The 19,748-nt window shown below is 39.7% G+C and overlaps 1 protein-coding gene and 2 pseudogenes across 3 annotated transcripts; 2 read left to right on the top strand and 1 right to left on the bottom strand.

The window, feature by feature from the left end:
• Positions 1-430: 430 nt before the first annotated feature.
• On the bottom strand, positions 431-7,116 carry PFN2 (profilin 2). 2 transcript variants are annotated; one of them, XM_010356845.2, is made up of 3 exons: positions 6,239-7,116; positions 3,891-4,083; positions 431-2,118 (listed from the first exon to the last, which is right to left on the bottom strand). In XM_010356845.2, exons 1-3 carry the CDS (start codon positions 6,368-6,370, stop codon positions 2,021-2,023), a joined length of 423 nt encoding a protein of 140 aa, XP_010355147.1. In that variant the 5' UTR covers positions 6,371-7,116; the 3' UTR covers positions 431-2,020. The 2 variants fall into 2 exon arrangements, with proteins under 2 accessions (XP_010355147.1, XP_010355148.1); XM_010356846.2 differs by having other exon boundaries at positions 431-1,796.
• Positions 6,802-8,302, top strand: LOC104657107 (annotated as a pseudogene). Its single transcript, XR_747231.1, has one exon. The product of XR_747231.1 is annotated as an uncharacterized LOC104657107 (transcript).
• Positions 8,303-13,701: 5,399 nt separating this feature from the next.
• LOC104657108 lies at positions 13,702-18,658 on the top strand (annotated as a pseudogene).
• The last annotated feature ends 1,090 nt before the right edge of the window (positions 18,659-19,748 follow it).

The raw sequence follows: 19,748 nt of genomic DNA, 5'->3' as shown, positions 1-19,748 counted from the left end.
CATCACCTGAATGTTATTAAAGTTTTATGCTTGCGGCCGGGCGCAGTGGCTCACGCCTGTAATCCCAGCACTTTGGGAGGCTGAGGCAGGCAGATCACGAGGTCAGGAGTTCAAGACCATCCTGGCTAACATGGTGAAACCCCGTCTCTACTAAAAATACAAAAAATTAGCCGGCGTGGCGGCGTGGCCTCTAGTCCCAGCTACTCGGGAGGCTGAGGCAGGAGAATGGCGTGAACCCGGGAGGCAGAGCTTGCAGTGAGCCGAAATTGTGCCACTGCATTCCAGCCTGGGTGACAGAGTGAGACTCCGTCTCAAAAAAAAAAAATTTATGCTTGCAGCAGACTTTGGCCTATTCTGTGTATTCCCACTTTGTCAAAAATCAGCTTTTAACAGTAAGCCAACAATTTATATAAACAACAGGAGCCTAGAGTATTTGGTTGGAATAAATTTATTTCATCTGTCTGTAAACAAGGTGTTTAATAGTTATGGCATTTTTTTAAATGCATATTAAATCAGATGAGTTAGACTGTATCCCAGATGTAACAAAGTGCAGGGAAAGAAATGGACAAATCAGCAACAAGATTTGTTTTTAAATCTGTACATTATCCACAAGGCCCAAACAATAGAAGCAAATACTAGAATGTCCCTAAAGTAGTGCCATTCGAAAGAAACCCTTAATAGGTCGGTTAAAATCCATCTCACAATAGCAACAGTTCATTTTAACAATAGTATGGCACAGAATACATATGAAAAAAATTCATCACAAGACAGCCAAGTCCACAATAATGCAACTTCATATAAAAACTCAAGCTGCAAATAAAAATTGGTCCTATGAAGAACAAACTGGACACACTCCAGATGGTTATGTTGGGATACCTAATGTCCATAATGGCAGCCTTTTACAATTTTACTAAAGAGTAGAGCTGGTGTGCAAAGAAAAAGACAGGAATAAAAATCTGAGCTATTGCAATGATGGAATGTCCCTGGGGAGTCAATCAGTATGGTTACTGTAAGGTCATGGGAGGAAGTGCTTTTTGCTCTTGTTTTGCCATTGCACTCTTCATATGTCCTGTAGACACTATGAATAAAGGTTTGTCTCAAGTGCAACAACAATACTAAAAGCAAACTACTGCAGCTCTCAATAGCTCATCAACAAAAGGGATATTAATTGGTTAAAAAAAACAGGCACTGCATAAAAAAAGATAGAAGCAAACCAAATGCCTATGTGCGAAGGGAGGTGGGGTGGGAAAAAGAGAAGAGTGAAGAGAAGGAAAGATGCATGCACTTTTTCCTCCCAACCATGCGCTACAAAAGGAAGACTAAATGAGCCAAGTAAATGCTCAAAGTGCTGAAAAGACATTGATCAGAGATTGTACAACCGGCACCTTGCTTAATATTAACTTATTTTAGTAATCAATATCCCATTAATTGCTAAGACAAAGTGATGCCCAACTTGGCATGCCCCCTCCCCCCAATTTCAAGGTATCATGCAAATCATTATTGTGCTGCAATTATGTTGCCAGATAAGGGTTGGTTACATACAGTGGTTAACATACAAATGATCCATTGGGCAAACAGGAATCATGACATTAGAAAATAGGTAAAGAAAAATTAGCTACCATCTATAGTTTGGTAGCATTGTGACCATAATTAGGGTTGTTGATGAAGACAGTTGCTAGGCAGATGGGGAGAGGCTGCTTACACATCAGACCTCCTCAGGTATAAAGCGAGTTCATATGCTTTCTTGTTAAGTGTGCCTCCGTGGACACCTTCCTTTCCCATGACTATAACCAATGCTGGAGTACACAAGGAAACAAAACAAAAGTGAACAGAATTATTTGGGGGGGGGAGGGCAGAAAGAAAGACACCTTTCCCCACCAACAGAGGGATACAAAGGAGACACAGGTTCATACCCCATCACCCTGCATTGCTAATAAAATTTCCAGAATTAAGACTTAAGCTTACAGCTAGGAAAGTTTAAGAGCAATTTTCCCCTAATACTTAACAGTCTGCCTAGCAGCTAGAACCCAGAGTCTCTCAAGTATTTTGCCATTGAGTATGCCTTCTTATTCAATCCGCCTCCATGGACCCCTTCTTTTCCCATTACAAAGACCAAGACTGAAAGAGAAAGAAGAAAAGTGTTTCAAAAGAAGTGTTAATCAAGAAAGTCACATAAGTTTTAGCAGACAGAACCCCGATTAATAAGTTAACATTAAGTTAGTTTTCCATGAACTGCCAAGCACTGAAATCAAGTAGGTTTCCAAAAAGAACTTTCAAACTAGTAATATACTAAACAGAAAATAGTAAACTTGAATGCATCTTGGAAGCCCAATCAATGCAAGCAAAAGTTCTATACAACTATCTTTACACTACAGGTAAAAAAAAAAAAAAAAAAGTGATCATTTGTCTTCTATTTTAGGGCAAAAAAATTCTGGCTTATGTCAAGTACATGTTATTACTTGCCCCAAACATATAAACTTAATAAACTTAGGGAGTTTTTTACTTACAAACTCTCCCCAAATTTTAACATGCTTGACAAGTTTAAACTATTACGTTTTACCAGTGAGGCTAAATGTATCTATTATTTCCAAAGGAAAATGAAGATCAAATTTTAAGTAGCATCCTCAGTATCATTCAGAAAAGGCCAAATTAAATTATTTAAGGTGTTTGCTTACTGATAACTTCACTGTACTAGCCTCGTTTTTAATTGCGTCTAAAAAAAATAGGTTTACGATTTCTAATCGCTCTTGTATGATGCAATTCAAAGGTCTATAACCCAAAATACATGTGTATTTCAAATTTTATATGCACTACCACTAGATGTCAGTAGTGCTGTAGAGTATAAAATATTCTGGTTTTTTGTCTTGTGCTTGACGCTTCTTTTTAGCATATAGCGCAGCTAAGGTTTAAAGAGATTTGTCACTATTTAAAAGTCATCTAATTTTCTTATAAATACTTATAAACATCAACTCACACCAGAATTATGAGTAACTTTTAGGATAATCACAGGGAGCTGGTAGAGCCACAGCATTAAATTACAACTCAGGGCAGCTTCAAGTCCCCTCACATGGTAGAGCTGTTATTAAAATTAGATATGCCAAGTCAGCTATGTGAAGCTACAGAAGCACTCTATATTTACAAAATATTCCTATGCGTTAATCCATTTAAATGTATTTGTAAATCAATCAGATGTCATAATATACCTCAATTTCAAAAGTTTATTTTGAAAAAGTAGGGAGACTTAGTACAATTAAGAGTTTCTATAATGCTGACAACAGTCTGGAGACACCTGAATTTTTGGACCAAGTATACAAATGAAATGTAATTTCCTACTTTTCAAATCTAAGTCTCAGACACACAATTTTTGAAACTATTTCAGTGAATGGACAACTTACTCCAAAATCCTCATCTAATTATCTTTTCCCCAGCAAAGTTCCTAACTGAAAAATGAACTGATGTTAATTTTTACTTCTTTATGCTGAGTAGTGAAATGGTTAGAATACAAGCAAGAAAAAAAGAAAAGACATCCAAAGGTCAAACACAAACTGCAAAGGACTAAAATAACCAAGTGATTCCAACAATTTAACAATCTGAACCACCACAGGATTGTCATTTGACATGCCAAGCAGTTTAAGAGACTTTTAAGTTTAATAAAGCTGAAAGTGAGTTGATACGAATATTCTACCTTAGAACAAAATCAGGATCTAAGAGGGCAGGTTGTAGATGCTGTAGAGTAGGTAAAACTAAAGCAGTGCTTCTCCATAGTGCTGGGCAGTTCACAAAAACCACCTTAGTAGCCATTATGGACTATTATTCAAAATGTTAAAAGAAACTGCTTAATAAGTTGTAATGTGGCATGCAACTTTTAACCAAAAGAACGCCTTACTTACCTCTACCAGCTCTGCCGACAGCAACATTGTATGTTGGCTCCCCACCTTGACTCTTTGTCCGGATGTCCATTGTGCAGTCACCATCGACGTATAGACTATCTCTGATCACTGAGCATTTCTTCGCGCCAAGAGTCAAACCGTTGGTAAAGAAACCTTCCCGGTCTTTTCCTACAATCATATCTATTTCTATTGGCTGCCCCCCACCAGAAAGAAAAAAAAAAAATGAAGTTGTAGTTAATTCCTTTTAGGGCTTGATGTTAACAGGAAAGGCTGTGTGCTATGCCAGACAGCCACATTTCACTAACGTAAAACCAAAATTCAGTCTTTTCTTAATAATTACTTAATCCTATATAATCACATCTTTTACATCAGTTGATTTGATTTCAGTTAACGGTGTCGTCTCTTAACCAAGACCAGTCTATACAAAGAAACTCTAAATAGTTGATAGTTGACACTAGACAAAGTGCAAACTTAAAGAGTTATTTATAAACTGTATTAAGTCAGCTGGTGCCTGAAAGTGTTCACGTAATGGTAAAAATTCAGCTATCAACTCTTTGAACACAGCTGGTCCATCATATTCAGTCCCATTACAGTCCCATTTCATCACATTTCAAGCTGCTTCAAAGTCTCCCAAAATAAAGCCTGTTCTTTGATTTGTTCACTTCTCTGCTTGGAATAACTAGAAATATACCTGATGATATGGACTTCAATCCCTGGACATCAGTGCTTTTCCAAATTCATACTTCCCTCCTATTTTTCTAGCCACGACTCCTGTTTCTTTCCAACTTCCCTTCCCCTCCCATCTCAGTAATCAGTTTTCTTTCTGGGCAAACGCAAAGTGGATTGTGTCTACAGCACTGCGGTAGGCAATAGTAAAACAGAGAAAATGGAGGGAGATTGGGAAAGAAACTGAGGTAGCCACCAGAACCGGAAAGGAGAAAACGTGCATGCTAACATTCCATGAATAAGAAGGAAGGCGTCGCCCCCATCAGAACTGCAGAGTCATAGCAGGCCCCAGCCATTTCCAAGCACACTCCCGCAATCTTCCTAGTCAGACAGCGGGAACTCACACACAAAGACAAGAGGACTGCGGGAAAAAAGTTGATGACCAGATGCCAATTCCCTGCAAGAACTGTAGTCCACTGCGGGTATACGAGACCTTAAAGTACTAGCATCAAGGACTGAGTTCTAAAGTTAGACTTTAAACCACGTTAAGTGGTAAAAGAATAATTAGCACCCGTAATAGGGAACCTGAATTTTGGTGTTTAATGGGAAGGGAGCGTGGTGCTAAGAAATTAAAGGAATGGTCTCGTATTTAACACAATTATCATGATTTTAGAAACAGCCTTGGGCAGAAAGAAACAGGCAAAACAATAAGCTGGAGGCTTAGTGGCAAATATTCCCCCAAACATACTGCAACCAACTCAAAACCATCAAGTCTCAAGAAAATCAGGCAATGTGAAGCATAAAACTGCATTAGTTCCTTTACTGCCACCACTAAAGAGGGAGGGACTTGGAGAAGTGAAGTGTGCTCCTGGTCTTCGCAGATAATTGAAAGCCCCCGAAAAGCACCCCTTTTTTTGAGCTATGTTGCGTAACTGGGGATAACCGTATATCGATGAATCTCCATATGAGAAGGAGAGAAATCAATGGCAGTTCGCCATCTTGGAGAATTAAAAAAAAAAAAAACAACCTATAGAGCTACAGCTGAAGTCGAGATTCACGAATCCACCTACGCGGTCGGCGTACATCTCTCGCAAACCCCAGAGGCCTGGACATCAGCAAACCTGCGCAAAGTCGCTTCGAGAATCCCGGGGGCCGGGTCGGGGCCGCCGCCTCCCACAACCGGAGGCGCGGGCGGCTCGCTGTCCGCGGAGCAAGAGGCGGCCAGGAAGCCTGGGGACCTCTACCCGGGACCCGCGCTCCCCGGCCCGGATCCCCGACCCCCGCTTCCACCCCAGGACGTGCATAGCAAACCTCGGGGCTTCAAGAGAACCCAGGAGAACCGCACTAAGAGGAAAAAAGGAACCCCTCCCCTTGCCCTGGCCGGTGCGTGCCCCCTCCCCCAACCCGGGCACCTGGACCCACGCTGGGAACGCCGGGGGCGCCCGGCGAGGGCCAGCGAGGAGTCCGGCCGCCGCCCCCGCCTGTCAGCGCAGCCCCGGGTGAGGGGGCGTCCCCGGGCCTCGGCCTCCCAGCCCGCCCGGCAGCCGCATCCTCGGCGCCCGCTGCCTAGCACACCTGCGGGCTCGGCCCTTGGTGTTCCGGCCCCGCGCTGCGGCGCCCCCACGGCCCGCCGACCCCACTCCGGTGCAGGGACCAGGGTCCCGGTCGCCACTGGTCCTCACCGTAATGCTCTGAAAGACGCCCCCGGCCGTGGCTGCCCAGACGTATTTGGCGTCGCAGTAGCCGACAATGGCGGCCTCCTGGCAGCAGCCATCGCACATCAGGTTATCCACGTAGCTCTGCCAACCGGCCATCTTCGAGCCCTTCGCACTGCAGCGCGGACGGCGAGGAGCAGCAGGCGCGGCGGCGGCGGCGGCGGCGGCGGCGGTAGCGGGCGGCGGCGGCGGCGGCGCGGGGGAAGGCGGGGCGGGGGCGGGGAGGAGGCGGCTCTGCGCAGGCACCGACCGCCCCCCTCCCCGAGGAGCTGCGGAGGGAGGACGCGGGTTCAGCGATGAGGGACGAACCTCAGAGCGCGCCCGGCCACCCGGCCGCCCGCAGCCGCGGGGCTGACTAACCAGCGGCGGGAGGCTGCGGAGCGGCTGTGCGGTGGTGGCGGCGGCTGCTCCTTACCGCAGCGCCCTCCGTTCTCCGCGGATACGGCGGGGCATGCGCGCGCGCGTGCGTGCGATCCTTCCGCGGCGCCCTGGCACGGAGGGTCCCGGGAAGGGCGGGGGGAGACTGAGGCGGGGGCGCGGAGGGATACCGCCCCGGGACAATCACGGCCGCCACGTGCGGCAGGCGTCGGGCGGGCGCGGTGGCGTTGCGGCGGATGGCCGATCGCGGACCCCGGGCCGGTGGAGAGGGTGGCCCTGTCGCTCTCGGCACCCTAGGAACAGCAGCCGCAGGGACGCCTTGGAGCCCCGCGGCCGGTCCGCGATGTGCTTTTCTTCTGTGTCCGCTGCCCGGGATGCGGAATCTTGAGCCTTGGTGTCGGGTTGCAGAGTTGCCCTGGTGACGGGATGCGGAGCGTTTCCTCTTCTCTGTGGTGGGGGCGGCTGGTGGCAGGGTCGCCCAAGCTAATCTCCGAGCCCTTAAGGGCACCCTCTTTCCTGGACCCCTTTTGCGTCTCGCCCATAAAGGCAGACTCGCGGGCGCGCGCCGGCAACCTGAAATCAGAGCAGGCGTCCGTGGCGCTCAGGCACCTTGCTGAACTTCGCCGATCTTTCATTGTTGCTGCATTTGGGTACCAAGGGCCTCTCATTCTGTGGATTCTGTGCCTGGAAGAGCCCCCTTAGTGTTGCTAATCACGTGTGTGCTTAAATGGCTTGTAAATTCCGAACAAAATAAATAGCGACCTGTGTTACACTGTTTCTTGGTAACTGGGAAAGTTACTGTGGCTCGAAGTATACGCAGAAAATACAAAGATTAAAAACTAGGGACGAGTTCACTGAGTGAACACCATAACATTTCTGCTCTGCAGGGTAAAATAATTTCGGGACCCAGGTCTGGGCAAGATTTGCATTAACAAGGTAAACGGTGGGTGGAGTGCCTGAGAAGCTATTCGTATCGTCTTTGGTAGCCTCTGGGCACTAGGACTAGACATGGAATTAGGGGTCCCCCAACAAGGACTTCAGTTTTAGGTTAATAGAAACCATCTGCCACTTAGGAAAAGCAAGCACCAAAATGTAGATACGTTGATGTTCACCCTTAAAGTTATCGTGTAAGGTCATGATTTGTAGGAGGATTAAGGAATGTATCTCTGGAAAGGGCAAGAACGTTGCTTTTAAAAGTCTAATTGGTTCTGAAGTTTGATGTTTTTTCTGCTGATTCCTTTAAAATGTTCGGCTACTAGAGAGAAAAAAGTACAGTAAAAGAACCCCCAAGTCGGAGACCCATCAGACTGAGAATATGTATTTTCTCATGTTCTAAAGATACAGAATAGATGTGTGGTGTAAAATGTGAGCCAAAAATTGTTTCATTTTTCTAAGTGTGCCTCCCACCTGATTTAATTACACTTAATTGTTCTTGTTTATAACTGCCTTTTATGGTGATGTTGATCATTTTAGTCCTTCGATCATAGCACTGTATCATCTTAAAAGTTAATAATAGATTACTTGTAACACTGGCTCACTATGTGAGAATTCATAAAGCTGTATGTACATTTATTATTGTACTCTTCATTGTATGTATAATTCAATAAATTGAAACAGTAAACAAAAAGGTAATGATAGAAAAAATAAAGTGATGATAACTTGAAGTATGTTGAATTTTTATTAATTTACTCTGAAGATTTTAAAGTATAATTTCTAGACGTTATTATCTTATTATTATAGCCCAGAGTTGGAAATAACTACATTCTTTTCCTATTCCTTTATTGTTGGCTTTAAACAGTGAAAGAATTGGACCAACAATATTTGCGAATGCAAATCTCAAAAGATTCTAAAACACATTTCTTGGGTAAAATATTCACAAAATTTAGAATTCCTGTCATTTTTCTATATTTTTCAAAATATAATTCATTTTAAATTACTGCTTACTTTTCCAACATGATATTTTTCTAGAATTGCAAACAGTAAAATTTCAACAACTGAAAAAAAATTCTGTATAATAGATTAAATTTTACAGTTTCAGTTTTTAGGTTATATATTCAAAGAGAGTCCATTTGCTGTCTCTGTTTTCAATACTGTGATAAAGTAACCTGTGCTTTTTTGTTGGTTGGTTTGTTTTCTGAGATGAGACTCTGTCGCCAGGGCTGGAGTGCAGTGGCCTGATCTCGGCTCACTGCAACCTCCGCCTCCTGGGTTTAAGCGATTCTCCTGCCTCAGCCTCCGAGTAGCTGGGATTACAGACGCTCGCCACTACGCCCAGCTAATTTTTTGCATTTTTGGTAGAAATGGGGTTTCACCATGTTGGCCAGGCTGGTCTCGAACTCCTGACCTCGTGATTCGCCTGCCTTTGTCTCCCAAAGTGCTGGGATTACAGGCATGAGCCACCATGCCCTGCCACCTGTGCTTGTTTTCTTTAGAGCCAGCTTTCCTTGAATGCTGCTTTATTTTCCATTTGCATCTTTCTCTACTTTTCTGAGAGTAACTAATGCCTAGGATAATAATTGTAATATCTGAGCAGAAGTCTAGAAAAGTTGTTGCTATGTTGTTGATACAAATATCCAGAATAATGTAGCCATTAACAATCAGTAGCATATTCAAGTTTGGAATGCATTATTATGCATTCTTTCCAGAAGTATTTTATTCTTATTGAGTAAAGCAGAAACTGTGTAGTAAACCACATTCTTTAATGTGTAAGTCCAGTGGTGTCTGAACCACTTGAGTCCATGTAAAAGTCATTTGAAATTTTAGCAAAACTCAAACAAGAAATTATCTTTAAAATGTACACAACCTGATAATCACTGGGGACAGGATCTAAAACTATAGACTGTAATTACCCCCAAATTTAGTAAAACTATAATTAACCCTCTGTTATCTAAAAATTTCACCTGCATACTTCATTTCTGAAAAAAAGTATATTAATTATAAAAGCAATATCACAGCAATAAAGTTTAGAAAATGGAGAAAAATCCTTAATCCCACAAGCTAATACAAATATCTTTTGAATGTATTCACTCTTTTATTTATGATTTTTACAGTAAAGACCAAGGAGGACTTATAATTCCGCATTTGGCCATTTTACCCTGAAATTCTATGAATTTTTGCTTTTTATATTTTGAGGCTATTAGGAAAATGGAAATTTAAATTGTTATATTTTTCCTTTCTGATGAATTTATTCTTTGTTATTTAGTAGTTACCCTCTTTATCACCAATACTGCTTTTTGTCTTAAAATTTTTGTCAAATATTAAACATCCCAGCTCTCTTTTCATTGGTGTTTACCTTATATAACTTTTCTCTCCCCCATCTCTCTTTCAACCGTTCTCTGTCCTTTTTATTTGTGTCTCATAAACTTCACACAGCTGGATTTTGTTTTTTTATCCAATATGGCAGTATAACCTTTAATTGGCAAGTTCATTCCATTTACATTCATTGTAATTATTGACATATATGTGGACTTGTTTGAACTAATTTTATTAGTCTCTTTTTTTCTCTGCTTTTTTCTTCCTTGCCTTTGAAAAATACGTGGGGCATGTGTGTCTTATTCTTCCATATTTTTTTCAGATTTATGCTAACAATTTCTATTCTCTTAGTGTTACCCTTAAATTTTTGCCTTGCGTATTTAATACAATAAAGTTTTAAGTTAAATATCTTAAACACTACCCCTAGACAATCCAAAAACCTTAGAATGCTTTAAATCTGGACACGTCTCTCCAGACTATCTTACACAGATGTTTATGTATGTGTGTATATATATGTACTTACATGTTTGTATTTTACTATTCCTTTTTATATCTCAGATCATTCTATGATCATTTTTCTTTATTTCTAAAGTACATCTTTTAGAAGTTCCTTTAATAGAGGTCTCTTGGTGAGAAACTGTTTATCTGAAAATGTATTTATATCACTTTCATCCTCTAACAATGGGTTTGATCTACAATGCAAAATGGACACTTGGAAGATGTTATTTGATTTCATTTTGCTTTTTGTCATTGCTGTTGTATCATATGGATGATTTGTCTCTTTTCCTCTGGCTAGTTTGGAACTTTTTGTGTTGCTCTTCTACAGTTTCACTATGATGTGTCTGCTTTTGGGTTTATTTTATTCTACTTAGGAAAATAGATTTATATCACTTCTGTAAAATTCTCAGTCACTGTCTCTTCAATTAATTCCTTTTTCTCAGTTCTCTAGTAAAGAGATATGTAAATTATTGACATATATGTGGACTTGTTTGAACTAATTTTATTAGTCTCTTTTTTTCTCTGCTTTTTTCTTCCTTGCCTTTGAAAAATACGTGGGGCATGTGTGTCTTATTCTTCCATATTTTTTTCAGATTTATGCTAACAATTTCTATTCTCTTAGTGTTACCCTTAAATTTTTGCCTTGCAAAAATTCAGAATTCATATGTTTCTGTTTCCTCATCTGTTCTCCGTATCTCTTAGCTTCTTTCATCTTTTTCGTCTTCTTACTACTCTCTATGCTGTATTCTGGGTAATTTCCTCAGCTATGTATTCCAGATCACTGTTCAAGTATGTTTCATGTGTTGTTAAACCCCATACATTGAGACTTTTTTAATTTTTAAAAGTCTATTTTTCATTTTAGAAGTTCCATTTTATTGTTATGCATACCTTCCCAGTTATTCCTGATACTCTGGTATTTCTTCCCCATCTTTGTGGTTCCATGCTTCATTTCTTTAAACGTTTTTTACCTACTTATTCTGTACTCTGTATCTCAGTACTCAGTATTAAATGAGGCTTTTAAAATCTTTTGTTTTTGCCCAATGAAACCATTCCAATATATAAACAAGTTGTGTGTTGTTTTTAATCTCTCTCACCCATAGTGGCTTGCCTCCTTGTATGCTTGGTGATCTTAAAGATTGTGAATGATATTTCATTGATCTTAATATGTGGGAAATTTAATGGCCTAAAAAGTGTGGATACTTTTCTTCAAAAACAGTTTGTATCTGCTTCTACTATATGTCCAGGGTGCTAGCAACCTGGGGGCACTTTAACCCTTTCTGTGGTGCCCCCTAAATGTAGGAGTATCTGATTCAGCTCCTCACATAGCTGCCACTAGCATCTGCACTCAGACTAGCCCCATTTTTCCTGGTTACATACAGACTTCAGCTCTGCTTTCTGCTCAAGATTTGTTTCTTTTTATTTGGCGGGAAAAGGGTATTTTGAAGATTTTTCTAATACTTTCTGTATGAGGATTTCAGTTGCTCCACCTATGCACCAACACTTGATATTCTGTGTCTTTTTAATTTTAAACATTTTGCTAGGTGTATTATGGTATTTAATTATGGCTTTAATTTACATATTTCCAATGACAAAGGTGAGCATCTTTTTCATGTTGTTAGTCATTTAGATACTTTTTTGTGAAGTGCTTGTGCAAATCTTTTGCTACGTATTTTTCATTACGTAGTTAATGACTGTGCAGTAGTCCATCAAGTGGTTGTATCATAAGTTATCATTTCTTATTGAAATATCAGGTAACTTGAGAAAGAGTAACCAAAAGAAAACTTCTTTATGATCTTTGTGGTGGTGAACTTTGAATTGTGTGGAAATGGATGAAATACATTCTTTTAAATGTCTGATGACAAGATTTAAAATATGAAGTGTGGCACTTAATTTGGTTAATCAAATGTGATAGACATTGCTGATTTCCCTATCCAGTGTGTACTCTTCTTCCTTGCTAACAGAATCTTGAATTTGCTTGAGATAATAGTAAATAATTTAAAATACCTCCGTAAATACCCTTCCAGCTAGGGGGGTCATCTAGTCCATTGGCCAGTAAACTAGATCAAAAGCTACTTCATGGACAGCTATGTTTTTGTTGATACCAGTATCTTTCTATAAAGGACTGCTCAGCTGGCATAAGCTTTCTACTTTTAACCTGTCTTTTCTCTTGTCCAGATTGCTGATTCAGTGTAAAGTGGAGCAGTCATTCCTAAGTGCTGAGCATTGTGCAGCAGGAGGGGAAAGGGGCCTGTTCTCTCAAGGTCCTTCACTATCCATGCATTTCCTACCCCCAGACTCTTGTTACATTGGGTAAACAAACTCTTTACTTGGTTAAAGTACTGTAATCAGCCTCTGTTAAGTGCAACCAGACCCTGCTCTAACCAGAATATCCATTTTGCTATCCCACCTCAGGTCTCTAAGCATTCTAATTTATCCAGTTTTGCTTTTCCATAATGAATTAAGCTCTTGAGGAAATGCTTTACATCTATTGCATCCCTATTGTAATAATGACTGAATTAGCCTTATCATAGAAAATTGCTCTACTGAATTTTTTTTTTTTTTGCAATAATATATTAAATAGTGCCCTAGAGGCTTCAAGGATTTTGTGTACCTCCCTAAATATCACATTAGCTGATAGAAAATTCCTTATGAGTCATGACTCATTTTTTCTGATTTGATGCAGAAAAGAGAATTCTGGAAGCACATGTGGAGCATTTCATTCCAAGTTACACATGAACTTGAGAGATGTATTTTGTAGAATTCCAAGGGTAAAGGCACAAAGCCTATAAAAACACTGGCCGTCTTGTTATCTGATATGTGAGAGAAATGCAGGCAATCCATCAAAACACCCCCGAAAGGGATTACATGTCTAATTTTTCTTCATCTCAGTCCCAGAGGACAAATAATAAAATTTAATTAAGTAGCTGTCTCCCCCAAAAAAGTATTAAATGAGGCTTTTTAAATCTTTTGTTTTTATCCAGTGAAACTCAGATATCACTTCGGGGAAAAATTCTTTCTGGGTTCACAAACATACTGATAGAGAACTGAAAGGAAAGTGTAAATTGAGCAATGGCTGTGTTCCATTTACAAGCATTTTAAAAGTGAATGTCAAATATACAGATGTCTAAATCATTTGATTTTCAAAGAATGTAAACTTCGCCACCACCACCTACAGCACCCCCATTCTTATTGAGAAATTTATATTAGGTAGCTAATTATGCACATAATAAGACTGTCAAAGATCATGTTGACGCCTTATCCCACTTTCATTTCAGGCTGACCCAAACTCATAATACGAATAGATGTACATTTACCAAAGAGACCAACAGCAGAACAAAAGCATAAACAAACATGAGAGTAGGCTAATTTTACCAACCTGAGGTCAAACGTAAGTATTTTTAGAAGTAAGTGAGTAACAAGATGAAGTAGATGATGAAGGTGGTATGCAGGACTGTTAATAACTGAAATTCCAAATAGAATCCAGTGAGGTTAAAGTGAAACAGTTTCAATAGGATTCCTTTATGTTGTAGTGGTTAGACTCACTTGATGACTTATGTGGCTCTGTTTCAAAGACCTCTTGAACAAAATATTTAATTGGAACTATTTATTTACTATCAGTTCTTTTAGTGGATAGTAGCTATTCCTGGTAATATTAACATTTTTCAAATCATATAGCAAGTATTGAGCTCTCGCTCTTGTTACATATAACAAGTATTACATATAACAAGTATTGTAGCTCTTGTTACATATAACAAGTATTGTAGCTCTTGCTACAGCTGTACTTGTTGGTATGTATTAAGGATAATATTTGTTAAAAAAAATCCTTGCCCTCTGATTTAAAGTCAGGCAGGAAAGTAATGCATGCAAAGCACATAAGCAATGTGGTCTGGCTGTAGAGTATGTGAGAGGCAAACAAGGATATGAACTAATTATATTACCATTAGATCACAAAATCAGACGGTAAACACTCTAGAAGGGCAGAGACAGTGAAAATTAATGGAGGCTGGAGTTATAGGAAACTAATAAAACAATGTTTCATAGAAAAGACCCAAGTACTGTGAGACCTTAAGGAACGGGTAGAACTGAAGTTTGATTTTCAAAATCATAGAGACAGCATAAGCCACTGATTCCCCCTTCCACTAGAAAAAGCAGCCCACAGAATGAGAGAAGATATTTGCAACACATTCATCTGACAAAGTACTTGATGTGGTTTGGCTCTGTGTCCCCACCCAAATCTCACCTTGAATTTGTAATCCTCACATGTCAGGGGCGGGGCCTTGTGGAAGGTGACTGAATCATGGGGTGGACTCCCTGCCTTGCTTTTCTTGTGATAGAGTTCTCATGAGATCTGGTTGTTTGAAAGTGTGTACCACTTCCCTCTTCGCTCACTCTCGCTCTCCTGCTCCGCCATGTGAAGACTGTGCCTGCTTCTCCTTCACGTTCTGTCATAATTGTAAATTTCCTGAGGCCTCCCCAGCCATGCCTCCTGTACAGACTGTGGAACTGTGAGTCAAATAAACCTCTTCTTTATGAATTACTCAGTCTCAGGTAGTTCTTTACAGCAATGTGAGAACAGACTAATTCAGTACTCGTTCAAGATATGTAAATAAACTACAGGACAATAGAAAAAGGGTGACAACTTGTAAGAAAACTGGGCAAAGGCTTGAATGGAAAATCTGCAAAAGAGATTACAGGCCAATAACCACAGGAGAAGATGTTCAACTGCATTAGTCACCAGGAAAAAACAAATTATCTTTTGCACCGTCTTATACCCATTAGGATAGCTATTATAAATAATAAGAATAATAATAAGTATTGGTAAGGATGTGGAGAAATTGGAATCCTTGTGCACTCTTGGTGGGAATGTAAAATGATACAATATGGAAAATAGTAAGGTGGTTCCTCAAAAAAAATTACAATTGCCATATGATCCAGAAGTTTCATTTCTGGGTATATAAACAAAAGAAGTGAGAGCAAGAACTCAAACAGATATGGACACCCATGTTCATAGCAGCATTATTTCCGATAGCCAAAAGGTAGAAGTAACCCAAGTGTCCATGACAGATGGATAAACAAGTGGTGGTATATACGTACAATGGAATGTTATTTAGCCTTAAAAAAGAAGAAAATTCTGACACATGCTAAGACACGGATAAACCTTGAGGACATTATGCTTAGTGAAATGAATCAGTCACTAAAAGACAAATATTGTATGATTCCACTTATATGGGATACTTAGAATAGTTAAAATCGTAGAGACAGTAAATAGAATGGAGGTACCAGGCCTGGAGGGAGGAGGAAGTGAATTATTGTTTAATGGGTACAGAGTTTCAGTTTAAGAAGATGAAAAGAGTTTTATATGTGGACGATGGTAACAGTAGCACAATAATGTGAATAGAATTCATTCTACTGATCTGCACACTTTAAAATGGTTAAGATGGTAAGTTTTATTATGTGTATTTTACCACAATTGAAATTTAACCACAGTGCAATATCACTATTTACCTATTAGAATGGCAAAAATGAAAAAGAAAATACCACGTGTTACCAATCAGAACAACACATATACTGATTGCTATTAGGAGCGTAAAATAGTACAATAATTTTAGATGATGTTTGCAGTGTCTACTATAACTGAACATACACAAACCTAAGACTTTACAGTTCCACTCCTAGATATATATCCAAGTAAAAATGCTTCCGTGTCTTCCCTAAGGGACTACAAGAATGTTCATAGCACAATTCATAGTAACTCCAAATGGGAAACACCCAAATTCCTATCAAAAACAGGATGGATAATAAATGTTATATTCATGCAATGGAATATTATACAGCAGTGAGAATAAACATAATGGTAACTATTTTCAACATATGAATGAAATTCACAAACATACAGTTAAAAAATGTCAGATAAAGTGTATCCTTTGGGTGGATTATTTGAAAGGTGCCCTGGAGTAGTGTTATAGTACTGTTTCTTGATCTCCGGGCTATTTATATGGATGTGTTAACTCTGTGGAAATTCATCAAGCTATATACCTATAACTGGTACAATTTTCTGTATTTTTGTCATAATTAAAATGAGAAATTTTGAAATCCCAGCAGTTAGGTGTGTATGCATGTGTGTGTGTCTGTATGAGAGACAGTGAGTGAGAGACAGAGACAGAGAGAAATAAAAAATTGGCAAACTGTTAATAAAATTCATACAGAAATGCAAAGGACCAAGAATAACCAAGAAAATGTTTCTTGAAGAACAACAGAATTGGAGGATATTTACTATTGGCTATCAAGTCTACAGTATATGTAATATTGGCACAAGGATAAACATATAGGTCAATAGGCGAGAAGAGAGACTCCAGAAATAGATCTATGTATGGTCAATCACTTTTTCAAATAGATGTCAAGGTAATTAAGTGTGTGTGGGAGAAGATAATTTTTTCAAAAAATAGTGCTGGAACAACTGGACATCTGTGCAAAAAAATGAACCTCTACCCTTACATATCACTCTCTGCAAAAAATTAACTCAAAGGGGATCCTAACTTAAATTTAAGAGCTAAAATTATAATATTTCTAGAAGAAAATGAAGAAGTCTTTGGGACCTTGAATTAGGCAAAGAATTCTTAATTAGGACACAGAAAGCATGAATCACAAAAGAAAAATGATAAATGGGACCTTATTAAAAAGTTTTTAATTTATTTCTTTATACGACAAACTGTCATACACTCATAATGGGAATGTAAAATATGGTACAGCCTTTTGGAAAACAACTTGGCAGTTTCTTAAAATTTTAAACACAGACTCACCATATGACTGAGCTATTGTACTCTTAAGCATTTATCATGGAACTTTAAATCACATGTTTACACAAAGAGTTGGACAAAAATGGTTTTAGCAGCTTTATTTGTAATAACTCCAAACTGGCAAAAAAAACCAAATGTCCATCAGCAGAGGTATGGATTAGAAAATTGTGGTATATTCATATAATGGAATATTATTCAACAATAAAAAATAACACATCTGATACATCCAACAACAGTGAACCTCAAAATCATGCTTAATGAAAGAAGCCAGACCACCCCCACCACAAAAGAGCACCTACTGATAGAGCTGACCTAAGAAGCTTTGAAATGCAGTATTTCGACTTGATATGGCAAGGCAGACAAAACTGTATATAAACGCTACACTCTGGTTGGTAAATTTGTTTCTCATAGGTGCATAGTTAGCAATTCTGAAGTTCTTTTACATGTTGTGTTTTCTAAGGCTGCTGTAACAAATTACCACAGACTTGGTGGCAAGAAGCCAGAGAAATTTAATCTTTCGTAGTTCTGAAAACCGGAAGTCCAAAATCAAGGTGTTGTCAGAGCTGTGGTATCTCTGAAGTCTCAGGGGAGAATCCTTCTTTGTATCTTCCAGCTCCTGGTGACTTCAGGTGTTCCTTGACTTGTGGCTGCTTCACTACAGTCCCTGTCTTTACCTGGCCTTCTCCTCTTGCCTCTATGTTTCTCTTCTCTGCGTGTCTCTTATAAGGATACTTGCCATTGGACTTAGGGCCCACCAGGATAATCTAATGTAAATAAATCTTGAGATCCTTGATTATGTCTGTGAAGACCCTTTTTCTAAATAAGGTTACATTCACAGCTTCCAGTGGTTAAGACATGAGCATATATTTTTGAGGATCACCAATCAACCTAACACACATGTATATAAAAATTGAATAAGTGCTTTGCAAACACTGTCACTGCCCAGAGCCCCTGACGTCAGCCATAGTCGACCCTACCGTGCTCTTTGACATCACTGTCAATGGCGAGCCCCTGGGCCACATTTCCTTAGATCCATTTGCAGACAAAGCTATTAACACAAAGACAGCAGAAAATTTTCATACTCTGAGCACTGGAGAGAAAGAATTTGGTTATTAAGAGTTCTTGCTTTCACAGTTTTATTCCAGGATTTATGTGTCTGGGTGGTGATTTCACATGCCATAGTGGCACTGGTAGAAAGTCCGCCTGTGGGGAGAAATTTGATGATGAGCGCGTCATCCTGAAGTATACAGGTTCTGGCATCTTGTCCATGACAAATACTGTACTCAACACAAATGTTTCCCATTTTTTCATTTGCACTGCTAAGACTGAGTGGTTGGAAGGCAAGCATGTGGCCTTCGGCAAAGTGAAAGAGGGCATAAATAAGGTGGAAGCCATGGAGTGCTTTGGGTCCAGGAATGGCAAGACCAGCAAGAAGATCATTTCTGACTGTGGAAAACGCTAATAAATTTGAATAGTGTTTTATGCTAACCACAAGAGAATTGCTTCTGTAGCTCAGGAGAGCACCCCTCCAACCCATTTGCTCACAGTATCCTATAATCTTTGTACTATCTCTGCTATTCTTTAGGTTCCATATTTTTCTTATTCCCTTCCATGTCTAGCTGTATTACAGAGTTACGTTTATGATCATGAAATAAAAACTAAATAACAAAAAATAAAAGTAATACAAATTGAATAAGAAAATATATTGTAAATAATGAGAGCCAGGTTTCTCACTGACATGAGAAAGAAGTTACAAATAAGCAAGAGTGAAAGGTTAGAATGACCCCTGTGGTGCTGGATTAGAGTCACAGTTATCAGCATGAACTTATATGAATATGTATACAGATATATGAGCATAAATACAGGTATTGTAGATACATGGGTTAGTATACATACATATATCTCCTACCTCTGTTCACTAACAGAAGCTGAAGCAATGACACTCAAGTAGTAACAAGTACACATAGCACTTAGATCTTTATTTCTAAATACCTTTTTTTGTCTGTTTGTTTGTTTGAGATGGCATCTCACTCTGTCGCCCAGGCTGTAGTGCAGTGGCGCGATCTCGGCTCACTGCAACCTCCACCTCCTAGGTTCAAGCAATTCCGCCTCAGCCTCCCGAGTAGCTGGGATTACAGGTGCCTGCCACCGCACCCGGCTAATGTTTGTATTTTTAGTAGAGACGGGGTTTCACCATGTTGGCCAGGGTCTCAAACTCCTGACCTCAGGTGATCCACCCGCTTCGGCCTCCCAAATCCGAATACCTTTTTCCAACAAACAGGACCAGTGCTCCTTAAAGAAATGGTTGTTTCTAGATCTAGAGCAGAGTAAATACAATATGAGCCAGGAGCATCTTATAGTGCCAGAAAGGAAGTGTCCAGAAAAAACTCTATAGAGATGGAAATTAGATTAATGAATGCCTATGGCTGAGATTGAGAATGAGAAAATGACTGCAAATGAAAATGAGGCTTCTTTTCGGGATGGTGGAAGTATTCTACAATTAGCTTGTCCTATTGGTTTTACAACTCTGCAAATATACTAAAATTCATATT

The sequence above is a fragment of the Rhinopithecus roxellana genome, chromosome 1 (genome assembly GCF_007565055.1).
Source record: "Rhinopithecus roxellana isolate Shanxi Qingling chromosome 1, ASM756505v1, whole genome shotgun sequence".
In the NCBI taxonomy this organism is placed as follows: Eukaryota; Metazoa; Chordata; class Mammalia; order Primates; family Cercopithecidae; genus Rhinopithecus; species Rhinopithecus roxellana.
The sequence above is the reverse complement of the archived record's forward strand: the minus strand, read 5'-3'. Positions and strand labels throughout refer to the sequence as shown.